The sequence below is a fragment of the Colletotrichum fructicola genome (genome assembly GCF_000319635.2).
Source record: "Colletotrichum fructicola Nara gc5 chromosome Unknown KSG_Nara_v1_contig11, whole genome shotgun sequence".
Lineage (NCBI taxonomy): Eukaryota > Fungi > Ascomycota > Sordariomycetes > Glomerellales > Glomerellaceae > Colletotrichum > Colletotrichum fructicola.
This window is the reverse complement of record NW_027094061.1, coordinates 136,514-157,268: the sequence shown is the minus strand read 5'-3', so window position 1 is coordinate 157,268 and position 20,755 is coordinate 136,514. Positions and strand designations below refer to the sequence as shown.

The 20,755-nt window shown below is 54.9% G+C and overlaps 4 protein-coding genes across 4 annotated transcripts; 1 reads left to right on the top strand and 3 right to left on the bottom strand.

The window, feature by feature from the left end:
- Positions 1-153: 153 nt before the first annotated feature.
- On the bottom strand, positions 154-1,203 carry CGGC5_v016550 (Glycerol 2-dehydrogenase; the record flags this gene model as incomplete). The annotated part of the gene is made up of 3 exons (XM_032037121.1): positions 154-549; positions 616-1,099; positions 1,181-1,203. 3 exons carry the CDS (start codon positions 1,201-1,203, stop codon positions 154-156), a joined length of 903 nt encoding a protein of 300 aa, XP_031883998.1.
- Positions 1,204-5,743: 4,540 nt separating this feature from the next.
- On the bottom strand, positions 5,744-6,505 carry CGGC5_v016549 (uncharacterized protein; the record flags this gene model as incomplete). The annotated part of the gene is made up of 3 exons (XM_032037120.1): positions 5,744-6,018; positions 6,076-6,206; positions 6,426-6,505. The coding sequence occupies 3 exons, from the start codon at positions 6,503-6,505 to the stop codon at positions 5,744-5,746; spliced, it is 486 nt and encodes a 161-aa protein (XP_031883999.1).
- Positions 6,506-13,917: 7,412 nt separating this feature from the next.
- gyp3 (GTPase-activating protein gyp3) lies at positions 13,918-16,674 on the top strand (the record flags this gene model as incomplete). Its single annotated transcript, XM_066153539.1, has 2 exons — positions 13,918-14,852; positions 14,931-16,674. The coding sequence occupies 2 exons, from the start codon at positions 13,918-13,920 to the stop codon at positions 16,672-16,674; spliced, it is 2,679 nt and encodes an 892-aa protein (XP_066006818.1).
- Positions 16,675-17,241: 567 nt separating this feature from the next.
- Positions 17,242-17,801, bottom strand: UBC4 (Ubiquitin-conjugating enzyme E2 4; the record flags this gene model as incomplete). The annotated part of the gene is made up of 2 exons (XM_032037117.1): positions 17,242-17,709; positions 17,778-17,801. The coding sequence occupies 2 exons, from the start codon at positions 17,799-17,801 to the stop codon at positions 17,242-17,244; spliced, it is 492 nt and encodes a 163-aa protein (XP_031883794.1).
- Positions 17,802-20,755: the final 2,954 nt, after the last annotated feature.

Below are 20,755 nucleotides of genomic sequence, written 5' to 3'. Positions count from 1 at the left end.
TTCTGGTTTTTATTACTTTTTTATTCATGTATGGATTTAAAGGCCCTGCAGCATTGTGGCAGCGGGATATGGACTATAGCGTTGGCTTTTTTTCATCTGCTCATTATGTGAGTCTACCCAGCTCACCCACCCCATCATATACCCAATTACCATTTACTCATCGTCGCCGAAGAAGACCTTGACACCGTCCGGCAGGAAGGTGCCGTCGCAGACCTTGAAGCGATCGGGAATGGCAGAGATCTTCTTGATCTCCTCCTCGGTCAGGGACCAGTCGTCAAGGTCGAAGTTGGCCTTGATGCGGCCCTCGGAGACGGACTTGGGGATGACGCTGGTGTCGCGGGCAAGACCCCACTGGAGCAGAACCTGCTGGGGAGTGCGGCCCTTGGCCTTGGCGATCTCGAGGAGAGTCGCGTTGGTGTAGAGAGGAGAGTCGGTGCTTCCGAGGCAAGAGTAGGCAGTGGCGTGGATGCCCTTGGACTTGCAGTAGTCGAGGAGCTTGGGAGAGGGGTTGCAGGGGTGGAGCTCGATCTGGTTGACGGCGGGGACGATCTAGGTTACTGGTCAGTCATGGTCGAAGTGGGAAGGCGAAGCCGGAAGCGCATCTGTAGGACTTACAGTGGTGGCAGGGTCACTCAGGAGGCGCTCGAGGTGGGTGAGGCCAAAGTTGGAGACACCAATGTTGCGGACCTTGCCGGTGCCGACGAGCTTCTGCAGCTCGTGCCAGGTCTTGACGTAGTCCCAGTCGGGGTAGTGCTTCTTCAGGTCATCGGGGTCGGTGGACGAAGGCCAGTGCATGAGGTAGAGGTCGACGTAGTCGGTCTGGAGGTTCTCGAGGGACTTGGTGATGGCCTCGGGGACGCGCTTGTGCCAGGGGTTGTCGAGCTTGGTCGTCAACCAGATCTGGTCGCGGGGGACGCCCGAGGCAATGATGCCATCACCGACCTCCTTCTCGTTCTGGTAGGCGAAGGCGGTATCGACGTGGCGGTAGCCGTTCTTGAGAGCGGCCTCGACGGCGAGCTTGACCTCGTTAGGCTTGGATTGCCAGGTACCCAGGCCAATGGCGGGGATCTTGGCTCCCGTGTTGAGGGTGAAGGTGCGGCTGTACATGGGTTAGCTGATAGATTATAGACGACTGTGGTCGTGTAATTGTGTTTGAAAGGAGGCAGTCTGTGTGACTTACGCGGTCTGCTTGGTGGCGGCCATGATCCTTTGCATACGGAGCAACCGGGAATAGAGACGGGTATCTTGGAAGAAGAAGAAGAAGAAATCAAGTGGTCTCAAAAGCGAAGAACGTGAGATGAAGAACAAGAGTGAGAGCTATCACAGACTAGAATCGACAACATGGTGGGACGTGGGAGCTCTTATGTACCTCCTCGCTGAAGACAAGAACGGATGATTAACGTAAGCAGCAAGCTGTCCCGGTCATGGGTAGGTAAGGGGAGGTTAGTAGCGACAGGCGAACAGCTCGGCATTCTTTCCACTGCGGTTCCTGTTCGCCCGTTCGAAAGTTATGCGACATGCGCGACAGGACGAGAGGCACCGGGCTCGGGTCAAGAAAGAAGGCAAGGTAAGGTAGGTACATGCGGCGCGGGTGCGGGAGTCGCAAAGGACGGGGAAGGTCCAGTCCATTCACTTTGGAGTGAGGTAAGGTAGCCATCACCCCTGATCCCAATCCTTCGCGAAGCATTGCCCCTCCCCCCACCTCTTGTGCGTCCAGCAATGACGCAGTACTACGCTACCTACCTTACCTGCTGCCCTATCGGCGTCCAGCCTCTTGTCTTTTTCTGTGCTGACAGCTGTGGGCTTTCTCGATAATGTCAAGACTCAAGAGCGGGAATCTGGCATCTGCTTCTAAGGTAAGGTTGGCAAGGTACTTGGGTAAAGTGCCTACCTTACTCTTCCCACAAGGGCAATTTTAACAGTTGGGAAACTGATCCCGAGCACACTCAGTTGGTCAAAGCCCACTTTGCCTCCAGCAGAGCCCTATCCGTACCTATCTGCACCTATCTACATGTTCCTCAACGTCTTGCAGGGGCCAGATAACATGGAGGGGCAAAGCGGCGCAACGAGGGGCACCACGCAACAAGACACTAACACTTGTGGAGGGGAATTGGGGGCCCCAGGGACTCGCAAATAAAATCCCATGCAGTGCGGGAGAGGTACAAAGGGCGAAAAAAAAAAACTGAAGCCGGCCATGACCTAGTCAGCGAATTTCGGTGTGCTTGATTGGCAGCGCTTGTTAGCCGTTCCAATCCGCGTCGTTGGAACGGGCAAATGTGCCCCGACGTGCGGTTTTTTTCTCTTTGCCTCTCCTTGCTCCTTCACATCTACACGTTATGCCACTCTTCGCCGAGACCATGCAACTTGGCCAGCCCTGGCGCGACTACCGGGCCAACTGGATGCCACCTTTTCTTCTCGCTTTAGGCACTTGCTGTTAAATCGGTCCCGGTTTGGCGGAACCGGGCGCATATGAACCTCCGCAGCCGCACGAATGTCTAGCCAGGAAATTCCCAACCCCACATCGCCATGACTCTTGGGCTCATTGACTTGCTTCGCCGTTCATCGTATCCTGCCCATGACTGGCCCGCTACATGTTTGCGATGATTTTTCGTCAGAAGGATCTCGAAGATTCCTTGATTCAGATCAAGTGCCACGTTCATCTCCAGCCTTCCGCTTGAGACAGAATGTTGACGTGGCCGGGAGCTCTTCCAAGGAGCATTGCGCGACGTTGTCATCGAGAGGTTGCACGGCTTTAATGCAGCGATCTCCCAACCTTCAGCTTTTTCTCCCATCTCCGCACTCTTCTCCTCTTCAACGGATAAGAAAAGCAAGCGGCAGCAGGAGTTGAACTGAACTTGTCCAAGGGCAGGTTTATCTCCTAGGCTGTCTGTGAAGCTGTCAAGCATCGACTGGCCCTTGATGCCGCACTAATTATTCTCACATTCACTATAGCAAAGATGAGATTCTTTTGCTGTTATTTCACAGAAAGCAGCCAATTTCCTCTCTAACCTAGGACAGTCGTATCATCCAAGTTGTCGAGACGGGGACATGTCGTCGACATTAACCACATAACGTCACCATGGATCCCTGTCACTCGGCCCGGAGTACCATCGGCTGGCTCCTTCTTTCGGCTACGCTGCGCAAATTGTCCGACCCCGTACGTCTTGCTGGGTTGGCAAAGAGTGGCGTGATCGTCGGGGACAAACCTCGCGGACAGTCCTTGCCTCACTTGTCTCGAAATCACAGGTCGACCTCTGTCCTGATTCATACTTACCCAGTCAATCACGTTTTCGGGCGACTGAAGGCTGATTCTCAACAAGCATACATACTATGTATTCTATGCTATGCTCAAGCCTTTTCACCTTGTGTGAGCAGCAACTTCTGAAGCTGGTTTGCGAGCGTTGGCATAAGTCAAGCCTATCTCTATAGGAATCACCACCTACCTACTAGGTATGCATAAGGCCAGTTTAGGCTAGAACATAGTTGCAACTCCCGTGCCAGGGGACCAGCCCTGAGATAGTCTCACGGAACTCCTCCAGGGTGAACCATGTGAATCGACAATCTTCGTCTTCCGGTATCACACCGAGGACATACGGCCAAGGTTGCTTCCTCCCACGAGGTGTGATCTATTAGCATGGTGGACATTCTCTTCTCGGCAGGGTTCTCTGCTTAGAGCTTCCCGTACGTCTTGGCGAGACTTTGATCATTCGATTCCTCTTCCAAGGACTACAAAAGGTCTGGCTGCTCTGTGTTTTGGGCTTAAGCTTGTTGGACAACCTGTTCTGTGTTTACCCGAACATCCGAAACTAGAGCAGACTTTTCCTCGTGATTTTCCTTATCATACCTATAAAGAGTTTCGTACACACGTGTAACACTCAAATGAAAGGCTACGCTGGTTTATTGTGGTTGCTAGGCCCCTTGAGATTCATGTCGAAAGTAAGCTCAGTACAGGTAATCTACGAAGCCAAGAAAAGGCTACGAGAATGAGTGAAGACAATAAGCAACCAAGAAAGCTGTCTTACATATCACTCCGGCAACCAACGGTACAGTCCACGTCCTTGGCTTTGGCGCCATTCATCACGCACGAGCAACAGCCACAGTGTCCGAGTTCCTCAAGCCACCGTCCAGTTAAGGTGCTGGCCTACAGACGGTCTGACAGCCGTCCTTGTCTCAGCCAAGGAACAACATCGGAGGCTGTGTTAAGGTTTGTGGGGGTGATCGGAGTACCGCCTGCTCTGGTCGTTGCAGCGTTCGGGGGGCACACCGGGTTGGGGGAAAGTAGGAGGGTATGGCTCAGGTTTTGGGTACAAAGGTTGATGCTTGTCTGTATGTTTACTTCTCTGAACCCACCAAGGAGCAAATAAGACCCAAGCTATCTGATACATCAAACTTGAGCGATGGCTAGCCAACATTCATGGTCAGCGTGTCTTGATGGTTGATGAATGTCATGGAACGTCTCGCGAAGGATGATTAAGGCTCTACACCTGTTTACAATATGAATCCTGGCAATGTAGAATTAACACATGAAACAAGGAATGCTGACAGGTAAGATTGTACGCAGAGCATATACTACTGTACTAGGTAAGAGCGTAGCATGACAATACAGTCTGCCAGATTTGAAGGCTTCCATAGTCATTGTTAAAGGCAGATTGCAGGTACATCCTTATTTTTCTCAAGATGTTTCTATTCCACGTCGATCTGGGGCATCTGTGATCAATCCCACCACTTGCCAGTGCCGTTGCTTAGTGGGCAGCAACTGGTTGAGAGCATCTTCAATAGATGAGTTGCTGATGGAAATCGTAGCAAATGACCTGAAGTCGCTTTCAATTCCCACCCGGCGCTCTTTGCCATTTCTCTCCTCTGAAACCTAATTATACTGGCCTCAAGTTAGTTAACCCAACATGCGCGAGGCTTTCTAAACGTGCGTATTGAGCCCATCATGACCAAATTAGAAACAATTATCAACCCTACGTAATGCATAGTTTCTCAGTCGCCGTCAACACATCCCGCCGGGCCCTCTCCGGCTGGCGGCCCCATCCCGCTCATCGTGAGCGGATCCCCTCAACTGCCGACGCCGGCAAACAGTGATTTTTCAGGCGGCCCCCAAAATAGGTCACCCGCCCGCCGCCGCCGCTGTCCGCCGCGACCGGCCGGGCCCCCCTCCTCAATGGCCTCGACCGCGGCGGCCACCATCTGCTTCGGCAATCCGACCAACCAGGCACCGTGCAGCCGTGGTTTGGGGGGATCCGAAGTTGCAACGTTATTGGATAATCGGGGGATTTCCCCCAGCGTACAGGACGATGCGCGACGGAGGGTTAGCCGTGGACGACTTGTCGTGCTCTCAGTTGGGCCGTCTTGCGTGAGGATTGAGGCCCGAAGATGGAAAGGGTCATTTAAAGATTGGCCGACTGCCCCGTCCTTGGGGAAGAAGAGAAGGGACTCGAACAATTTGCATACAAACTGATCTGGTTGGTTGATGATCTCTGCCATCACCACCGATCGCAAGTCGCCAATCCCAAGACCAGCGACGGATATTTACAACTGCGTTGAAATGAATCGATGGACCATCACTTATTGGAAATCAAGCTCGATGCCCTGTTCATTTACATCGAATCGCCATCTATTCTAGAAGCTGACGATTGATTTTAGGACGACACTAAATGATGGAGACGTTGATGGGTAGGAGAAGGAATGAATTGGCAGTGTGGTATGGGTAGTAGATGATGGGAATACAGAGTCGCTTTTACTCCTCGGCATCACCGCCTGCAGCGACGGCTGGGGCAGCGTCGCCGTTGGTAGCGGCGGGTGCGTCGGCGGCCTTGACCTCGCCCTTGGCGGGAGCATCCTCGACGCCGTTGGCTGCCTCTTCTTCGTCGCCGTCACCCTCGGCCGCCTCCTCCTCGGCAGCATCATCGTCGGCCTCTGGCTCGTCCTCGGCGTCCTCCTCTTCGTCAGCCGCCGCCGCATCGTCCTCGCCGGCGGTCTCGGTCTTGCGCTTCTTTGAAGGGGGTGCTTTGTCTGCGCAAGTCGCTTGTTAGAACTGTCGTCGGGGATGTTGCTGAGTGGGGAGCTCACCTTCTACACCGTTGGCTTCTGCGTCGTCCTCGGCGTCACCCTCGCCCTCTTCGTACTCCTCCTCTTCCTCCTCCTCCTCCTCCTCCTCTCCATCATCGTCCTCTTCGCCCTCGTCTTCCTCAGACTGGTACCTACAAGCACGACGTATTAGCATCTCAAGTGGTGCGGGTAGTTGGCGCAGCTGTTCCCAGAAAGCAGGACCACGCGCAAAGTTGCTACAGCACTGGTTCTCAAAGAGAAGAGCGGCTTTGTTGCTACCAGGAATAGCTCCGAGCATCACCAGCTAGTTTCTCCTTGGCCGGAGACAGCTCAAGAGAGCAGGCGCAAGGGTAAAGTTGGATGTGACTTACTCCTCTTCCTCCTCACCGTCGTCGTCGGGGAGGGAAACAAGCTCCTCCTCCTCGTCTTGCTTTCTCTTGCGGGTGGACATGGTGTTGATGGGGGCTCGAAGGGGTCAATTGGTTCAAGTTGAACAACTCAAGGTGTGTTTCCGGAGAGAAACAGACAAGAGATGGATGGGGAAGGGCAGGATAAATGTAGGAGAAGCAAAGAGAAAGAGAGAAAGTTGGGGGGCGGCAAGGACGAAAGGTAGGCAAGGTAGGTAGGTCGGCGCATGGAAAGCTCTGGGGGAGGGAAACGGGACCAAGCCAAGGTGGGTGGTGGGTGCAAGTCGACTGGCGGCGGCGGTGCGGTGAGGTACCTGTCTATCCGTACCTACACTACCCTACCTCTCTACATAGGTACGGTACGTCTGGCCCGGGGACATGAGCCCAGTGTGCGGTGCGGGCGGGCGTGAGGAGAAGAGAGGAAGAGAAGGAGGAGGAGGGAGTGCGCGGGTCGTTGGTGCAGTGCACAGTGAGTGTGCGGGAGAGGGGGAGGGAGGTGGGAGCTCCCTCTTTCTCTCCTCTCCTCTCTCAGCTGAGTGGTGCGCGCCCTGCCATACTGTTTGCGAGGGAACGTGTGTAAGGCAGAGGCAAGAGGTAGGTACACTGGGCTGATGGTGCGCAAGGTGAGGTAGCCATGTAGAGACGGGCTCTGGAGTTGGAGCAGGAGCCACGACCCCAGGCTGGACGAGGGAGCACCAAGGTGAGTGAGTGAGAGAGGTGTGGTGGAGGGTGGCTGGGAAGAGCTTCGAACTTGGACCGGACGGGAGTGGACTGGGCTGGGGCCGACGAGTAAGACGCAAGATGGGGAGGACTGGAGCAAGAACCAGGAACCTAGGACCTAGGACGAGTGTGAGTGAGCGGCTCAGAGGTGAGAGAGAGAGGGTGCGTGGTATGTGTGAGAGAGGGGGGAGAGGGTGAGTGACGGGCGGGTGAGAGAGGGAGAGAGGGAGAGAGAGAGGGAGAGAGAGAGAGAGAGAGGAGGGCGTGGGTGAGAGCAATGGGGGTGGGTGCAGGAGACGAGCGGACTGGGGAGATCCAAACAGGGAAACCAGATTGGCGTGCGAGCCTGCTCTGGCTGGTGGTTGGCCGACAAGCGAAAGAGCTCGGACACTTTTGGGGAGGGAAGAGCAACATCACCATCCCTGTCCACCTACCTCACCTGCCTTGCCTTACCTCCGGACCTTGCGTGCAGCAGCAGCAGCAGCAACAGTGACAGCAAGTTGCAACAGCTCAACACCGAGCTGCGAACTTGCCTGCTCTGTTGCGCTCCCGCTTGCCCTCCTCTCTGTTCTTGAGCTCTTCCATCACCCTCCCCTCTTCCCCTTCCCAGGCGTCACCTCCCAAGTCTTTCACCCTTTCCCCTCCTCAACCCGCCGACTGCTCTGACACTCGTCACTCATCAGCGTGAGCTGTTGCTGGTAGCTGCTCATGCCTGCCCCTGTGCGAATTGGGAGCTCTGCCCCAAGCTGCTCCTCTCGAGCCAATCGTCATTGGCCATCACTACCATTTCCGTCCCTCGAATCACCCCCGAGGGTAAAGCTCCAGCTCAGGGCCACCAGCCGGCTGCTGACGTGATTCTAGCCGGAACGGGACGTCATGGATAGCGTCATCACGTGCGCTAAAGCTGTTCCGTTCTTTCATAGGTACTGAGTCGCGCTCGCGACTTCCCCCCTCGCCATCCCGCTGAGCCGGCGTTACTCCGCGCCTTGGCCTACGCTGCGGGCTTCCAGGAGCCCATCGTCTTGCACTTGCACTTGCATCCGCCATCGTAGCCTTGCCAACCTTGGTCCATTCTGACCCAAAACCACTGCGGACGCTTGTCCTTGGTCGCGAGACCAGATTGGGCAAAATACAATACTCAAAACCATAAACGGAAACTTGCATCGCCCAACATGTTCAATGCAAGACTCCTCCGTAGGCACGGATTGTCCGTTTGGTTACCGAATTGAGCTGACCGGTTCATCCGAAGCTTTCATCTGGCCTGAATCCGAAAGCTCCGTGTGCGACAGCTTTGTGATGTGAACTCTTGCTAGCCTTCGTAGGTGCCAATACGTTGGCTGCAGACTTGTAGGTGCAGTTTGATAACTTGCTGGAACGGACTTCCCATTTGTCCATTGTAAGATCGTGCCGGGCCGGATAAAATCCGAGTCGTCTTTTCCGACGTTGATCAATTAGAAGATTTTGGCCGCCAGCTGAAAGCCTTCGACTTTTGTGATGCAGGCGCACAGCGGCAGCGGCAGCGGCAGCGGCGGATGGCACGTTGACCAGGTTTAATTGGAAGACCCTGGAATCGCAAACCTTTCGGCTTGGGCTACCGAGCGCTGGAAAAGGATGAGGAAAAAGGAATGTTTTATCTCTTTTCGGCCGCCCGGCCCCATCCTAGACTCGGGGTTCCCATCCAGCGGTTCAAGGGAGGATGAGACAGCGTCGATCCAAAAAGCTACACTTGTCTGACATTTCGATGGTAAGAAGCAAGGGGAATGAATTATGAAGGAAGAGACAAAGCCACTAGACGCCGGGACAGACCAAAAGATATGTGTCATGCGTAGCTTGTTCTTCTTCTGCTCTCTGCTCCGCACGTGTTCCGAGCAGTCGGGCTCGTTTCTAGGACGAGCTGTCGGGGTGTTCGGAGTTGCAGAGTAGTACCCAACGGGTGGTATTGTTTTCCAAGGTCGGTCTAGTTGTAACCAAGGGGGGGTAGTAGATGGGAAATAAGATGTAGGTCAGGCCTGGGCTGGCCCATCGGGGCACTCGCCAAAAGAGCATTTGGATGGGACATCGACGATGCTGGGAAAGCCGGAGTTTGGAATGAGCATCGTGATCCGTATTCACGCCTTATTCACGTGAGTGAGCACGTAGTACTCCGTATTGATGCCAGAACGGCCTGACCCAGCAGTGCGGGAGATTAAAGAGAGAGAAGAGAGAAATCGAGATGTGGTCCTGATGAACAGGTAAGGCACATCAGGCGGGAACCTGATGTGGAAACGAGGTGTTGAAACTTGGCCACGCTGAAGGAAAGGTAGGCTGCTAGCCTTCCAACGCGTATCGAAATCCTTGGAAAGAGATATACCGTAAAGTAAGTAGCAATTTGGGATGATCGAGATTCGGCTGGCGGCCGGCAGCGCAGACGGGATGATGCATGCTCGAGGATGCATGACAGCCTCGAGATTGGCATCCGTTGGCGGCGCTGACTTGGTGGCTGAAAATCCACGGTCTCCAGTTGTTTAGTGTCTTTGTGTTGATTTGCACGAGACAGACAGGAAGAGACAAAGCATCCCGCCCATCAGGAAGATTCACTGGAACGTCATCCCGAGCGCAGCGTTGATTGAGCTGTTTGGTCAATAGGAACAGGGCCAGACCATGTGGTCGACGGAGGAAACGATCAGGGCCCAAGTCTTAGTCATGCCGTAAGAACGGGTCGGGTCGGGGGAACAGGAGAACAAAAAGGAAGGGAAAAAGAAAACAAAAAGAAAAACGGCGAGACCCATCCAGCAGCGGGAACTGGAGACATGTTGAGGTGGGCGGAGAGAAAAGGCAAATATTGAGCAGCAAAAATTGGATCGTGGGATGCAAAAGATGACGAAGGACGAGCAGATTTTCTTTGGCTGTTTCCGAAAGGGGACTTCGGCCAGTCAGGATCGGAATCGGGCTCTTACCCGGGAAATTGGAAGGTGATTGGGCAGAGGGTGATGGCTTCTTGATCGGGACTAGCGCCAGGAACGGGTGGACGCTAGCAAACCATCTTTGGCAGGGCCCTGGCAGCCCTGAGCAATCCCTACCAGGTGCCCTGCACAATGGAAGCTGCCCGTGGGCAGTGGGAAGTCCCCCCTTGAACAAGGCCGCTGTGGCCCGGGCAGTCTTAGGTTGTGCGCCTGTTAGCCGCTGTTGTCCGCCGTCAGCAGCCCCTAAGCAGGTCCACGGCAACACGGGTACGTAGGTGGTGCAGCGCGGCACAAGTGGTTTCCCCTGGTGCCCTGGTGGGTGCCCCTGCAGAGAGCGTTGCACCAGGTGCGTTTGTTGCGCTGCCGGGACGTTGCGTGAGGTGGTGGTCGCGGGTCGACATCCGGGCCACTGTCCGGTGGCCGCCGTCCGTCCATCTGTCCCATCGTCGTTTGTATTCGTAAAGTACCTGGCTCACTGGCTCACCAAGCAAAGACCCACAGTCGCAGTCCCGTTCATGTTCCTGACTGCATTTCTGTTCCCTGCAGGTGCAGTGTTTTCTCAGTCCTGAAGCCGTCGTCCATGGATGCCATGCCCTGCCCTGGCTGACGGAGGCTGAGAGTGGGCGCCGAGTTGACATGTCGTCGAGGGTTGCGTACCTGCTGCCACGCACCGCAGGGAATAAACGTCAAGGCGCGTGTGCTGGCCGCCGTGGTAATAATGCGCAGCGTATTATCGGTCTTGGATGCAAGGGATGCGGGAAGACGGCGGAGAGCATGTCGGCCGGGACGAGAGCCAGGAAACATCGGACGGTACCTGTGTCAACGCTTGGCTGACGCTGGCAAGAACAGGTACCTGCCTCCGAGCGCATGCCGTACCACATCCCGAGTGGATGGAATTTGTTCGAGAAGGAAGAAACGGGGCACCAATTGAACCTGCCGAGTACCTACAGTGTACCGCAGTACGTATGCAGCCTCCGTGCTAGGCGCAAGCTGAACAACCTGGCTGTTGACGACTGACAACTGACCGCGTCTTTCGTCTGACTCTCCGACAGAGAGAGAGATGCGATTGATGAGAGATTGCGGGGAAGGAGCACACGTCGCGGCGGTGTTGCAGAATCTGGCGACGATGTGGATGGACCGCTGAATCGGATTGATTGTTGATTGGAACTTTTTTTCTATTTTTTCACTGTCCGTGTACTTACTTGCTGCTCGAGGCAGACTCGCAGAGAGAAAAGATAGAAACAGAAACAGAGGCAGAGTCTGGATGCCGTTCGCCAACGGGTGTCTGACTCTTGACTCTCACCGTTTAATCAATCTATTGCCCCTTCGTTTGGCGCGTGTAGTGATTGAAAAGTCTTGGTATGGTCCTGGGTGTTGGGATCTGGAATTGGCTTCGCCTCGGAGCCAGCGGCGCGGTACCTCTCTCTCTCTCTCTCCCGTCTGCTAGTATACATGGTAAAGTACTGACAGGGAAGCCAGGGAAGAGAAAGAAGACTGGACAGCCAGGCATGGAAGGCATGCATGCATTTCTCGCATTCATAATTCGACCACCGTTGGAATTGGAATGCTTCTATTGGCGCCAGCCATCAGTTGGCCCGTTCTCTCCAAGGGAGCTCCCATCCAGATGCCTTACCGCGTGCCGCACAGAGTGCATATGTACTGAGTCTGTGAAATTGGGGGATGAAAATGAGAATGAAGTGGAAATGCCTCCAGGCGGACTCGACAAGCGAAAGACAACGGACCAGGGGAGGCGAAGAGAGACCTTGAAGAAACCTGGAAGGGAGAGGGACAGAGAGAGAAGAGAAGAGGATCTTCCATTTCAAATCTCAAATCTCAATCTCGTCAACGAGCAATCCCTTTTTTACCTTTCTTTGCCCCCCCTTCTCTCTCGTGTCTTCACCTTCTGAAGTGACTTCCATTGCTCAATTCGCGCTTGCGCCGGCAGCTGCACCTGCAATCTGCACTGGCATCATCATTTGGGTGCTCCTTCCTCGCTCCCTCCCGCGTGGTAAATCACACTTTCGGGAAGCTCCTTCCATCTGATCCTTCCCTACATTTTTGATCTTATTTTTATTTATCTTTATTTTATTTTCCTCAATTGCTTCCTCTCGTCGGTAATTCGCCCGGGCAAAATAATATCTACTACCTTACCTTACCTTACCTACTCTAACCTTGGGCTGCCCATCTGCTGGCCTTCGCCGCCTCCTTTCGCCAATCCACCTGATTAATCTTTTCTTTCCTCTCTGTCTCGACTCCTTGCGACACTCGCTCATCCTACCACAATCTCTCGTTTCTTCGTCCGCCTCGACCCGACGGGTCTGTCTCTCTTTGACCGTGTCCAAACCGCACCGGCCTCATCAACACCGAACCGACAGCAGCCAGCGATACCTTCCATCCGTCTGAAAATCGGCCAATCAGCCCGCCGAATCATCCGACCGCGGCCGTCGTTCCTTTTACCTCGTGGCAGCGGCAGCGCCTCCCAAAATCTGACGCACGAGTCAATCACTCTTTGCGTCTCCGAGACACCTTCGACCTTGGCGACGCCACAGATGCCCGCCCTGCCCTGAACCATCATCAAAGCAACGAAAACAAAAAAAGAAACAGACAAGAGAGACAGACACCTGCATTGGGCCATTTGGAGCTCTGCATCCCACCTACAGCATTTCAGAGCCTTGCTTCTACCTTCCAACACTCGATGCCCCGCTCTCCGTTCTGTTCTTCTTCCGATCCTCTCGACGCATGTTTCCCGGCTTCGGCTTGAGCCAATGACGAAGACGCCCTGGTCCGGGTCCAAACGCTCGCTTCAGTTTTAGCATCTTCATCTGCGACAGCAGGCATCCGCCCCCAAAAAACCAGGACCACCCGCCATTAACCAACCAAACCTCGGACGACGACGGCCGCCATCCACACATACTTCAGGTCCATCCATTGTACCTGCCTTGCCGTGTGTGCCTTGCCTTAAACCGCTGCGTACCTGGCCCCGTTCCTGAAGCCTCCGCAATCCCAAGGTGCCATTCGACCCATCGATACCACCACACGCTCACCGCACCAGTCGGATACCTCTCCCTTGGTCTCCTCATTTTACCGACGATAACGACCTCCTGCGTCTGCACCTGTCAGAGCCGTTTCCCCAACTTGACTCCTCTGACATTGCGTCTCTTGTTTCGCATTCCCCGACCTACCATTCGACCTCAGACCTCGTCAGAACAACGCCAGCTCTCGCCCATTCACTCGGCTGACGGTCGATCTTTCACTTCCAAGTTTCCCCCCTTACATCCGGCCCCCAGCCTGCATACGCATGAACCGGCCTCAGGGCATCACCTCGTCTCGTCGCATGCCCTGTGTTTCTTTCAAAGCCTGCCGCCGCTCCTTGCTCAACTCGACTTGATTGTCACCCTATTTTCTTTGCACCACCCTCGCACCGACCGTTCTTCAACCTGCCATATCCCGGCTTCCAGCAGCGATCACCCATTGAACCCGCCCCGCCCGGCCAATACCGACTACGAGTTGTTGAGACTATTCGAGAGGGTTGCTGCAAGACGCAAGGTTCATGCATGTGCCGCGATGGTACCGTTCTCGACGACTTTGACTGCCCTACTACAACCAAAGTGCACCACCACTACCTGAACACTATTGCTTGCAACACCCACGTCTACCGCTTTGCCTGCCCTGTCATAACGAGAAAGGCAAAGGGAAAAAAACATTATCAACTTTGACACGCCTCCCGTTCGGTCAATCCCCTCTTGTAGCAGTCGCCGCCGCTGCCATATAACGGCCGGGGGGATTCAGCCAACATGACCCTCATGGCCGTGGCAGCGGATTCTGGTCAACCCGACGCCCAGATCGCCTCGGGAGCCATGGCAGACCAGGACCCTACCATCCACCGTCAGACGAGCATAAAGCATCGCCAGTTCGGTATTTATGCTTCAAGGCGGACCCATCCGAAACCCGTCCCAGCTTCTGACGTTCCAGAGCGTCCCGACTCCCCAGCCGCCAACTCTCCAACACATGCACATCCCTTACCCACATCTCCCCCACGCTGGGACTCGCTGGCAAACAATTCCAGTAACTTTGCGAGGCAACAAAACCTCATGAGCGCCCGGTCACAGTCGCAGTCGCCTCGCCGTGCCCTATTCCATTCAATTCGAAAATACCCCTCCTCGGAACGCCCCTTTGCCTCGCCGTCCCCCAGCCTCAGTCATGGTTATGAAGAGGACGACGACCTGAGTGCCGACGAATGGACTAGCAAAGCCGCCGCCCGCTCGATAAGATCTCCCGTACCCTACGACGACGACGACCGATCCTCGATCGATACCATGCAGGTAGACAACTTCTCTCGTCCGAGAAGGCCTAGCATCAAGCAGCCGATACAGGACTCGTACAGTCCCCGGCCAGCGAACTACTCTCCCTCAGACCCACGCTCCGACCCCAATTCGCATCATCAAGCATGGCCTCGGCCGCGGGGTCAGTCTGGCTCCTCCACCCGGTCTGCCTCGACGTTCTCCTCGATGCCTGCCACAGGAAACGATAACTACGAGCATCGCGCCCCGTCCCGGCTCCGGAGTGCCCCGCCTCCGTCGAGCCTCGCCCGACCCCCATTGGCATACGGTCGGGTAGATAGCTCAAGCTCCGGCTTGTCTACTTATGCGCGTGAGGCACCGTGGATGAGTGGAGACGAGATGCGGTCCAGCTACCGATCTCAGATGACATCTTCGAGCGCGCAGGGCACGTACGTGACGGAAAGAAGCAGTGTTCTGACCAAGAACAGCTCAGTCCCTTCTCTGTACGCTAACGGCGAAGAGCTTAGTGTCGACGACGTGATGGGCATGTACGAGAAAGGCTTTCAAGACTCGAGCCCCGAAGACAACGACGATAGCCCGGTACCGGCGTCCGAGATCAACAAGCGCAATACGAGAATGCTCGAAGTCTTGAGTCAGCCGTTGACGATGCCTGCCAACTCACTAGCCGTTCCTGTTTCAGAGACCGTTGTCCGCCAATCGGTCGATATGTTCAGAGTATCCGAATACCCTTCGTCTTTGCCTAAAGAGGTTGGTTTGCTGGACGACGACCAGGGAGAGGAAGAGGAGGACGACGACGATGAAAAGAACGACGAGGTGGACGAAAAAGAGAAAAGAGACTCGGCAAAGTCTCTTCAGAATGAAAAAGACGCGCTAACCCCGTCGCCGAAAATGAGCAGCCCAACAACGTCTTCGATGCAAACTGCTGTTGAGCCCGAAGAAATCGAGGAACCTGGCGCTCGGGACCGATACGGATTCAAGAAGGCCAATCAGTACATCACCAGGGAACAATACGACAACTGGGACAAGGGCTATTCCCAGTATTTGGACAGGAGACGTAAGAAATGGACCGCCTTCTTGAAAGAGAATGGCCTCATGACGGACCGTCCACAGCGGTTCCCACCTCACAGTGCCAAGGCCAAACGGTTTATCCGCAAGGGCATTCCTCCCGAATGGAGAGGTGCCGCTTGGTTCTATTATGCCGGAGGCCCTGCTATACTGGCCAAGCACTCCGGTTTGTACGATCAATTACTGCAGAAGAAGGCAAAAGATGTCGACGTGGAGGCCATTGAGCGAGATTTGCACCGAACATTCCCGGACAACATCAAGTTCAAGCCTGCGAGCATGGCTGGAAAGCCGAACGTAGAGCCTGAGAGGAAGGGCGAGGATGACGACGAGAAGAAGCCTGCGGACACGAATGAGCCCCAGATTATCTCGTCTCTGAGGAGAGTTCTACACGCATTCGCCATCTACAACCCTCGCATCGGGTACTGCCAGAGTCTGAACTTCCTCGCTGGTTTGCTGCTTCTGTTCATGGATTCGGAGGAGCAATGTTTTTGGCTATTGAACGTCATTACACGGCTGTACCTGCCAGGCACTCACGAGATGAGCCTCGAAGGATCGAAGGTGGATCTAGGTGTTCTGATGAATGCCATTCGGGAGTCCATGCCCGCAGTTTGGGCCAAGATTGGCGACGATTTGGAAGGTGACCCCAACGCACCGCGTCCTGCGAAGCCAGTAAAGAAGCCCAGATCTCGGAGGAAGAACCAACCCAGCATCTCTTCGAATCGTCTGCCGCCAATCACCCTGTGTATGACGGCGTGGTTCATGAGTTGCTTCATCGGCACCCTTCCCATCGAAAGCACGCTCCGCGTGTGGGACGTCTTTTTTTACGAAGGCTCCAAGACGCTCTTCCGCATCGCTCTTGCCATTTTCAAGCTTGGCGAAGACGAGGTTCGGGCCGTCGCTGATCCCATGGAAATGTTTTCTACTGTTCAAGCCATGCCCCGCCGGCTGTTAGACGCCAACGCCCTCATGGAGGCAACGTTCAAACGTCGTAACGGGTTTGGTCATATCAGCCAAGACACCATTGATAGTCAACGACAAGAGAGACGTGACAAGGTGCAGACAGAAGGTGCCCGGGCGGCCACGTATGCCGTGGGCAGCGGAAACGCAGTCGACGACGGCGAGGTGCGCAGGAAGAACACCATTTTCGGACGGAGGAAGCTGGGCAGATCAGCAGAGGTGATGTGATTCCATTGCAGAAGCAAGAAGGCAGGGAGGCAGCAAGCATATCATTCAGCAATGGCGTTTGGGGAAAACTGCATTTAATGGTAATGACTACATGGCATGCGGGACAACTGGCAAGCGAAAAAGGATATCATCTTAGAAGAGGGCACAGACGAGCCCCTAGCATATTGGAATTTTGGCAGCATAGAGCAGATGCATGCGAGATTGCCTGACTGGAACAGCAACACTTGTCGCAGCTCTACCACAGGGTGCCATCTTTTGGCCCCGAGCAGATACGTTTTCTTTGTACAGACAAATACATGAAGATTATCATGGTATTCATATGATGGTCACAGTGATGGTAAAGTGTTTCAAATCCCTTGTTCAAAATAACCGGTCCAATTACGGAAACATTTGCAAAGGTATCAAGGCCCATGATAAGCCGAATCCCATCCCGAACGCCGCCAATGCTCTCGCCATCAACCGCCGCCGTTTTGTGTGTTGAATGTAGCCCCATGTGTCTCCCATCTTGATATCCCCCCTGTCCGCTCCTCCTGCCTAACGACCTTTACCCCATAGTACCTTAGGTGACTACTGCTTGACCTCTGGGACGGAAAAGTTGGCGGGGCCCTTGGCGTAGCGGGTGACGTAGACCTTTGCGTTCTTCTCAAAGTCGGGGCGGTTGTTTTTGTACTCGTCGGCGATGCGGGCCTCGAGGGGGTCATCGGGCTGGGGTTCGACGAGGAGGGAGCGGACGGCCTCAAGGACGGCGGAGAGCTTTGTGGCGGGCTTCCAGTTCTCGGACTTGAGCATGCCGAGGCAGATGTTGCCGAGGGAGTCGTTTGTGATGTTGGGGTGGTAGATGCGGGTGGCGAACTTGACGACGGGGGCCTTGAAGGGGTAGTCCTTGGGCAGGTCGACGATGACGGCGAAGGTGCCGCCGGCGTAGGGGGAGTTCTCGGGGCCCTGGAGGGTGACGTGCCAGGTGTGCAGGTCGGCGTCGCGGGCGAGGGCGATGGTCATGCCGGTCGGCGGGGTGGCGGTGACCTCGGTGAGTTCCTGGAGAGACGGGCGACGTTAGTTTGGCTTTGGCGGGGGAGGGGAGGGAGGGGTTGGTAAGAACGAACCTTGGCGATGCGCTTGCTCGACATGATGGGCGATTTGAAGCGTGTAATTTGTAGTTTGGTGTTGGTGTTGAAAGAGGGGATGGCGAGAATGAAGAAGCTGTTGTTGGTTGGAAACGGAGCTGTAACCGTCAAGGTTGGAAGCTCTTGATCAGCAGCAGCAGGTGGATCTCGTGTGGAGCTGTCAGGGGAAACGGCAGGAAACGCTCGATTTGGCTTGCAGACACAGCTCGCAAGAAGAAAGCAAGAAAAAGAAAAGACGCTTCTGGGGCCGGCAACGGTGAGTGATGATGGCTGGTTGCAGTTGTCACAGATGAAGAGTGGTGGTGAGCTGCGGCTGTGATGATGGCGGGGTAGCTTGCTTTTAAGGCGTGGTGGGGTGAGGTCCCCGTACCTATGTGAAGGCACTTTTACTGTGCCCAAGGCCGGGTGCTTGTCGCTGAATGTGTGACGCCGGGCGGGGTGTTGGCGGCAGAATCAGCGCGGTGAGTGTGCAAAGGCGCTGAAGCAGCTCATCTTTACTCTGCTAAGGTATCATGACTGCGTCACTGCATATTCAAAAAAAAAAAAAACCAGTACTTATCCAGTCTGTTTGTTGTTTGATTCACTTTTTCAAGGCAGCAACACCACGCAGGCTCTGCAACAAGTCGTCTTCTCATTCAACAGAGCCGACTCCCGGCTTGAGCTGAATGCCGGACAGTTGACTCATCTGTCTAGGGTACCGCCCAATGAAGCTGGTCTTCTGCCTAGCTTCCCCCAATTGCGGTCGATATGGAGGCCTTTGAGGTGCATTCAGTCATGTCAACCCATGGAAGCGCAGGTAGAAGAATCAGGGGAGAGCTTCATCTTTGAAGCCGTGACAGGCCAATCTTTGGACTGCTCCTCAGCCTCCTACAGGACCGGTGGCTCCGTGGACACCACATCAGCCACCAACAAACGGCATCAAGACATCTCGTTACCTTCCTATTTGTCGTATGCGATGCGAGTATGGAAAACCGAGAGGCCACAGTTGGGACGGCATGGCTGCGTTTGTGCGTAAGTTCGCGCCAGGCAGCGCTGCCCGCCGTGCCGCGGTTTGAAAAGGGCATCTGTTCATCCACAGGGGAACACATACGAATATATGAGCATATCTCGGCCGTCAGCAACCCGTTTTAGGGGACTGAGCACGCGAGCAGGCATCAAAGTCGGCCAGAGGCAACGAGACCGGCGGCCGGGCACATCATGCGTGTGTCTTCATCATGTGGTTGGTAGGCAATCTCTCACCCGTACCACCTCAGATCCATCACCGTTCCGTCGGGAGGCGCTCCGACTCGAGTTGAGACGAGGCAAACTTTTGTCAGTCAACTCTACTGACTGGCTTGCCGGTCTGCAGCACACACACTCAAGAGAGAGAGAGAGAGGGTCCGGATGCTGTCGCGCGTTTCTTTTTTCGTCTCCTGTCGGCCAGGCCACCCGGTCGGCGGGTATTGACTTTGTCCACGACGGCTTTAGGGGACGACGAAAGACATGTGGGTGCTTGATTCATGTGCTTGTGTCTGCCGCCCGCCGCACTGAGAGATGCAGTAGCGGATGATCTCTTGGCGTTGGGTCTTTTTGCTAAGCCTGCGTCTGCTGCACCGTGGGATCCTGGGGGCTGGCTGGGCTTGAGCTTGTTGACAGGGTTGATTTACACGTATATCATTCGGGGTTTACTTACTAACTGCGGTCATCAACGCCTAGGGTCCTGTCTCTTCTCGCAAAGCTTTAATCAAAGTCCGCAAGAGAAGGAGAGGGGCTAGGGGACCTCGACGGAGCGGAGTACTGCAAACTCGCGCTCCTCCGGGTGGCCTCTCGGTGATTGACAGCAGCCGATAGACCCGATAGACCCGGACACACCCCACCGTCCGCTGCACCAGCGCTGGACGGGATCAAGTGAATTTGGCTGGAATGACACCTCATGCGAATGCGGAAGCGGGAACGGATCTCTCAGCCACAAGCCAACAGCCTGGAATACGACGCTATTGCTGCACTCTTCGTACTATGCGGTAGTACGGATACATGCTCCATAGTAAGGTAGGTAAGGTAGGCACAGCTCTCCAGCGATCCCTGGCCGTTCTTGAGATGATCCGAAAGAGCCCCCAAGAATGTCAAAGACGGTGTTCAACACATTGGAGGCACACGGCACCTCTGCGGCTTACAAAGGTCCAAAGTCCCTCGCTCATTCTGTACTCGCACATCTTATTACATGCACTACGTCAACAGTTTTGCTGTGAAGAGAACCTGCAACTCTGCCTCTATGTCAACAAGGCCTCCAGCTCCGACACACATTGTCATCACCCGTGTTCTTTACCTGCAGAGTCCCCCATCTCATCCCATCCCATCCATCCACCCTCGACTGGTGGACTCGCCGGCGCATAAACGAACAGCCCTTAGCTCCAGCTTCTAGCCACCCATTCGAGGCCTTCGACTCGACCCGTCTCCCCCGCTTGAAGTTCCCAGGTCCCTAGTGCCCCGCGCCACAACTAGACTTCCTTGACTTTGCTGCTGCGTACTTTATGCCCTGAAGGAGCCCGAATACGTGTATTCGCTTCAACGCTTCTGTGCGGTGAAGTGTACAAACGTCTTCTACCATCCGCCTACCGCCCCTACCTACTTACCTCTACATCAACCTATCTACATACCTACCTACCTACAGCCATACAGGCAGTCTGCCTTACAGACCGACGAAAGCCGTTGCGAGTAGACTGGCCACTCTAGCGCGCCGCCGCTTCTCACGACTCGAACCGTAAGTACGTGCACTGCACCCCTTGGTTGTTCAACTCGAGCTCATTCGTCATTCGTCGAGGCTTACTCTGCCTCACCTTGTCTACGCTACTTTACCTTACCCTACCACTCCTTGTCCTGTCTTACTCTGTTCACTTATCATCTTACTCAACCGCTCACTCCCACTGCTCCCTTCTAACCTCTTCTCCCACCAACAACAGCTGCGTCTCGACCTCACT